The 7,289-nt window shown below is 32.7% G+C and overlaps 1 protein-coding gene and 1 pseudogene across 1 annotated transcript; both read right to left on the reverse strand.

The window, feature by feature from the left end:
- Positions 1–149: 149 nt before the first annotated feature.
- On the reverse strand, positions 150–1,631 carry LOC133314949 (early nodulin-like protein 21; the record flags this gene model as incomplete). Its single annotated transcript, XM_061516500.1, has 3 exons — positions 1,627–1,631; positions 606–871; positions 150–463 (listed from the first exon to the last, which is right to left on the reverse strand). Coding segments are annotated over exons 1-3 (585 nt in total), but the record flags the coding sequence as incomplete, so codon positions are not given.
- A 971-nt stretch (positions 1,632–2,602) lies between these two features.
- LOC133314950 (uncharacterized membrane protein At3g27390-like) lies at positions 2,603–5,644 on the reverse strand (annotated as a pseudogene).
- Positions 5,645–7,289: the final 1,645 nt, after the last annotated feature.

A 7,289-nucleotide genomic window follows, 5' to 3' on the forward strand; every position in this document is an offset into this window, starting at 1 on the left:
TAGAAATCAACACTACCATGCAAATAATAATCCAAGCTCATTCTATGACCTTAACAAAAGCAATAAAAAAAGAAAGAGACTTTACAAAGAACAAAATGCACTATTCCTAACACACCCGAATTTAACATCATAAGAAGTACTCAAATTACATAGGAAGCAACACATGCAAAAACAAACTGAAGGAAGATCATTTGAGACACCCCAATTGGCAAAACAGGATCATGGTGCCCAGAAGACTTTGCATGCTGAGAAAGAGACTCATCTGGAACCATCACCCTCACAATCATCTTCTGTCCCTTCTCACAATGCCCTGATGCACCACTTATGAAGTAGAAAGTCCTCGAGTGTTCAAACCTGAACACAGTGTTTCCAATGTTGGAAAAGAAAGTTGGGTGAGTGGCATTGCAATCCTTGTAATCTTCCTCACCGATCTCCATCACAGAGTCCTTCTTGTACCTAAAATCTACACAAAAACAAAATAAAAAAGCAAAAAATTAGTTGGTTACTAATATACCCTTTTGTTTCCTTATGAAGAAAAATGTGTTTTTTATATGTTATGTGCATGGGAAAGAGAATACTATATAGGAGAGTGATGAGTTGCATACAAATGGTGTCACCAACATGGAACCTGTTGTGTGAGGCCCAATCATTGTACATGTTTGTGTCATTGGCTGGTGGAACAACCCACCCTTTTGTGTCTCCGACTTGGAACTCACTTGAAGCCACAGAGAAACATTGTGGAACAGAGAAAATGGCTAAGAGAAACACAAGTAGACCCCATGGAGGAAGAAGAACAAGCCATTGCAAGTATGAGAGAAGGCAAGAGGAGAATAAGTGCACAGAGTTTTTTTTTTTTGGTGAAAGATGCACACTATGGTGTTGTGGAAAGTGGAAACTCTATCCTTAATATATGGAAATGAGGTAATTGCTGATCTTTCGTTCTACTTTGATTGATCTTTAACATTGGAAATTCCATATCCAGCGTGGTACTGAAAGATGTTGGACCATTTTCGAATATGCTTAATTATTTAATTATAGTATACCATTGGTACACAAGTAACAATTAATATATTCTTAAAATGCAATCTAATCAATTAAGGTGCTAACTGGCAAAGAAAAGATTAATTAAAAAAAAATATATTGTTTAAAAATTATGAATAAATGATAAAATAATTAATAAAATTTATTTTTTAAGTTTTGAATATAAATAAAAATATATATCATAAAAACGGAACCGAATACTTTAAATCAAGAACATCAACAGATTAGTGCTCATTTGAACTTGAAGTAGTTTATTTTAAAATAAAAAAGAATATTTAAAATATAATAATAAAAATAATATTTTAATAGCTTCAACATAATATAACGATGAAATTTGTCCCTTATTCTTTTTGATAACCAGAATGAAAATATTCACGAAGAGAGGTATAGATTTGAATAACTAACGTCACCTTTCAAATCACAATCATCAATAAATTATGTATTTGAAGTAATTTATTTTAAAATTTTAAAAACTAGTAATTTTTTAATTTTGGAATAAAACTTTTTGAAAAAAAACCCATTATTCCTTCAAAATTAAACTTTTCCATATATTAAGAGTTAATACGCTGATTGGCTTGCAATTACCTCATTTGAGCTTTGGATTTGATAATTAATTTGACTTGGTCATTTGGGTCTATCATATAGGAAATTTGGTGGGAAAATATAGATATATTCAAGCAGAAAAAAGAAGACAAAAATCTGCTATCACGACTGACTTTAAGGTACTTAGTGTTTTTTTTTTCCTTGCTTTCTTTGGGAATTTATAATTTACCAAAATTTTGTTTTTTAAAGGTGCTACTTTTATTCCATTTCAAAAGCATGCAAAGCACGTGGAGAATGTTCACTTCATGTATTGGTCAGAGGTGACAGATTATTCTTAGTAGTTTTGTTAAAAGACTCTTTAATCTCATGAGTAAAAAGGGAAAACGTACAATTTTATTATATCTATATCTCATGAGTAAAAAGGGAAAACGTACAATTTTATTATATCTATATAACATTTGTATTATATCTAACAACATCTAGTCATTGGTATAGCACTAAACAAAAGCACACAAAGGGGAAATGGATTGAAGACTATACACGATATGACAGAACAGTGATTATTTTGTCACGTTTGACAAAAAAATTTACCAAACTGCTACGTCAACAGTAAATTTTGTCAAAATGCCACGCAACATATTTCGCTACACTGTGTAGCGAAACATGCAATGTCAGGTTGCACAGTCAGCAAAAATGACACGTGTCAAGCAGGCATAATTCAAGCATAATTCGCTACACAGTGTAGCGAATTTCTGCCTGCTTGACACGTGTCATTTTTGCTGACTGTGCAGCCTGATACGACATATTTCGCTACACTGAGTAGTGAATTACTAGCAAACATATTTCGCTACACAGTGTAGCGAAATATGTCGCGTGGCATTTTGGCAAAATTTACTGTTGGCGTGGCAGTCTGGTAAATTTTTTTGCCAAAGTGTGACAAAATGGTCACTCATCCCGATATGACACATTGTTTTACAGGATAATATATATATATATATATATATATAACATGATATTCTTATGAAATTTCCAAATCTCTTGCATGTTCAGACTCTTGATCAGAATCGGCATTAGTTCTTGTGCCTTTGAAGGATTTCAAACTAATAATTCGACGAAAAGCACTTTTTGATCTGATTATTTTTGAAGCTCCATGCTTGTCAGCAAGCTCATTAGACAATATTTTTACAAGATAATCGAAGCGCCGCTTGTAGGTTGGGAACCTTGTGATAAATTTGGTGATCCGTTGGAGCCTGTGTAATAGATATGAAACTAAAATCAAAGGAGAATAAAATATATAAATAATCATTTTCTATTAAATCCCGACTAGTAAAGATAGGAGTGAGGATAATTCTTATACGCAGTCTTATTAAAAGTAACTAACATGATTTGGTCCGATAGATATATACCTTCTAGCCAATGCATCAAGTTCAGCAAGTTTGATGTCAGATTCAGGTGCTGTGCCAATAAGTGAATTTTTTACCCTATTGGGATCACCACTCAAGAGAACCAATTTGCAAAGTTAATCCTCTTCTGACACAGAAAGATTCACTGCTTTGATTTGTTCTTTAATAATCAAAAGGGGATTAAGGAACCATTCAAAAAAATTCTCCTTTGGTCTGTTTGTGGTAGTTAGTTCAATATCATCACCTGTATTAAGGAAGCAAGCAAAATGATTTCATCAAGATGATTAAAAGCAAATAATCTTGAAAATCAGAAGCAAAAGGGGCAGCAAGTGTTCAACTTACTTATCAATATACCAGAGCCCAGAGGAATTGGCTTTTGCAGAACACAAGAGTGCTTGGAGAAGGCAATATGTTGGTAAACCAATAGTAATGACTCTACTCCCTTTACCAGACATAGCTTCTTGTATGTCTTCATGTGTTATTAGTCTTACAGAAACTAGTGTTTCTCCCACCTTATGATATTTCTTGAACAAGCCCTCCAACAGCTACACAAGTTATGAACAGTGTTTATTTAGTAGAGCCCCCAAAGCATGATGCAAAACATGAACAAAAAAAGAGTAATATGTGAGTCATGTGTCATTGGACACAAAATATTAAAAAGAATACCTCAAGTTCTTGAGAAGGAATTTGAATGGGTAGCTGTCACTGACATTTCAGCCTTTTTTCGATATTGAGGTCTTCCAAACACAAATCAAGAGCATTAATTGCAGGTAACTCAACAACATGTATCAAGAAGCACTGCATAATAAAACCTTGGGAAGCAGGATCCTTCTGTCATGTCAAGAATATCATTGCTGTATTCATCATAAAGGGACAAAGCTGCAACAATGTACCGAAGGCCCAACAAGAAAGAAGACTCATGCATTTCATAGAACAAATAAACATATCTCATGCCTAAGAGAAATCAATGCATCAATAGTTTCAATATACTTTCAAGGTGTTATGGCATTATCATGCAAGCTGTTAGTTGAAAGGCATTCTTGAAGCTTACTTTCAAGGTGTTTTGAAATTTCAAACTTCTCCTACACTCTCTAAGTGGTTAAGTGTCAACTCTTTAAGGCTCACATCTTGCCTCTCAAATGAGTTGAGTACAAACTCAGAAAACGCACTCACCTTTTACACGAGTGGTATTGCCTATGATGAACTAGGAATTGGTGCTGAAATTTGTCCAGAGACAGTAACTGTTGAAAACTTATTTTTTATCCTTATCCCCAATTTTTCCTACAATTCACCATCAGTCTGTCTTTGGAATAAGAATCAGTCTAGATAATCATAGGAACAGTCGAGTAAGCCACCCACCAAAATGCTATGTATTTCACTCATTAGAAAAATGTTATCTAACTCTAACCCAAACATAACATAATAGGCTATGGTAACAATTGTATTTATGAGTGCTGAAAACTTATATGAGGATTTACTTGATAAGCAACAAGACCTGCATAGGTACCGGGAAAGATACTAGCTACCACAGATGCCAGAACTGCCCCAATAACTGACAGTGGCCACAGAAGGATAACAAGGCCTGCAAAAGGCACACATATTGTCTCCAAGAAAGGGCCTTCACGACCTATGAGATCATGAAACAAATGATTCCACCCTTTAAAAAGCATGTAAGGACCTTTGCATATGGCAGCAAATGATACAATTGGCATATCAACTACGATTCCGAGAACTGCAGCTACAACAGCACCATGGAGATAATGCAGCCTGCATCAAAACAGAGAAAAGAAACATCATTAAAATTTCACAACAGACCATCATATAATCAGAAAACATCATATGAAATATGGAATATCATGAGTCTTGTTTATTTGGAAGAAGAAAATTTTGAAGCTAAAATTTTGTTTTGCTTTGAAGTTCCCAAAATCTACCAGTACGTCTTACTTTTTTGACTTTCAAAGACACATTTTTGGATAATCTTTTGTTAAATCTAGCATAGACCACAGATACAACTAAAACATAAAATGCAAAAGAAAGAACAAAAGAGAAACAATTTAGTTTCACCTGCTTAGCCAAATTGGTAAGGAAGCAAATTTAGGAAACAACAGTTTTCATGCTGGTCATAATAGTTTCCGTACATCAGATTTTACTTGTTAATTGGAACTTCATATCCCATGAAAAGAGTTGTCATTCTCAAAGATCATACCTAGTGATAATGCCTTCTGTCAATATTTTCTATGACTTGCAATTATGTTTGGCATGCAAATGATGCATGATTAAAATCACCAGACCAACACAGAAGCAACTTATAAGTTTATGTCACGTTATAAATAGCAACATTTCTCGTTTTCTTTTACTCTTCCCATTCCATTTTTAAGGACTAATAACATATGACTTTCAAAAACTAATATCACTTAAGCTATTAATATTTCTTTTTCTTTTTTCTTTTGTTTGTTTTACACTTCTCATAACTATTTATAACTTTTTAGTTTTTTAATTATCCTTAAGTAGTTTCAAGGGGTTTTTTAACCTTTTAATTTAAAATTTAAAAAAAATTATTTATGCAACTAATGTAATTGTATCATGTTAGGGTTAACGTGACACAAAAAAAATTATTTTGTGTACCTTTTCAATTGTTTAGAAGTTGAGGTTGACATGGAAGCTATCAGTAGCGGTGTTCAAAACGTCCAAAAGAACCAAATCAATCCATAACCAAACTGCTCTATATTTTAAAAATCGATTATTTTTAAAAATCGATTTCATATGAAACTGTATTTTATTTTATAAACTGGTTATTTATCAAACTATAAAGATAATTGGTTATCCATAACCAAACTATTGTATAATCTTTTATCATGCCTATTATATTAGTCAATTGACTCGAACTTCCAAACAATAAATTAGCAAAAAAAATTAAACAGCTCAAGTAGAAAACATTCACTTAAAAAAAACTGCTCATATATCGAAAGCTCACATCCTAAGAAAACACTTCTTATGCAAGGTAATAACTTCCTCCCCCCACCCCCCCCCCCCTCCCAAAAAAAAAATCACATACGGACCTCCGGGTAAACTCACAACTTGACAAGGCGAAGGCTTTAAATTGACAAAGATGAGTTAAAAAATCATAACGAAAAGGGCAACGAAATTAATTAATTGACTTAACGTCTCTGAGATGTTTAAGATGATGAATCAACACCATTAAAAGGACAACTCACAACGAATTTATTTATTTGTTCTTTAATTGTAGAGCAGATTGATTATGAATAACCATGGATAACCAATTATTTTTATGGTTTGATAAAACAAATTTATAAAATAAAATACAGTTTCATATGAAACCGATTTTTAAAAATATCGATTTTTAAAAATACCGATTTTTAAATTGTGGAGCATTTTGGTTTTGGATTGGTTTGATTCTTTTGGACATTTTGAACACCCTTACATATACATTCCTCCATCAGTTCAAATGAACCTCTTAGTAACATAAATCTTGAGAGAGCGAAGGTCAATTTTTTTATAATTTAAAATAATTCAATTGTTCTTCTACAATCACTCTCACAATAACGTGAAGGAAAATTAAAACCGGTTTTGATTTAAAATCGATTTTCAATCAAAACCGATTTCAAACCAGTTTTGGAACCGGTTTGAAAAATTAAAAAAATGGTTTTAAAAAATATCGGTTCGGTTTGAGAATCAAACTGTTTAAAACTGGTTCTGTTCGGTTTTTGTCAAAACCAATGATAAACCACTCCATGCACACCCCTAGCTACGAGCACGAAGCGTGATTATTAATTTGCTGGTTCTAGGTTGGCCAAATAAAAGAGAGATGAAATTATTATATATATTATTTGTTTCCTCATCCTTAACAAGAGGTTTTTCTTATAAAATGAAGGGGGAAAAATAGGAGAGAAGATAAACAATGATTGTTAGCAGCGTATCTAAATCTAATATGATTGCTAAAATATCATCTTGCAGGGTTGCAAGATTAATGAATCAGCCTCCGTTTGCTTGTTGATGAGAAAAGGAGCATCAATAGTCAACTTATTAAATAAGTAACACCCATGTCTCTTGTTTACGCGAACAATACAATCACCAGACCGAAAAAGATTTTTTTTTTTTTTTTTAAATTGAAAAAAAAAATCTGAAATGTTTTTTATGTTATCAAAAATGTTGTGGAGAACTGTGCTTCTTGTATGGGAAAAGTATTTCTCTAGTCACCGGAGATAAAGTTATCTCCAGTGAGCTCAAAATGACATCGTTTTAGGGTTATAAGATTAAAAAATTATAATGATAAAGACTAAT

The sequence above is a fragment of the Gastrolobium bilobum genome, unplaced genomic scaffold (genome assembly GCF_033153095.1).
Source record: "Gastrolobium bilobum isolate Gb01-03AN ecotype WA unplaced genomic scaffold, APGP_CSIRO_Gbil_v1 utg32407, whole genome shotgun sequence".
NCBI lineage: Eukaryota > Viridiplantae > Streptophyta > Magnoliopsida > Fabales > Fabaceae > Gastrolobium > Gastrolobium bilobum.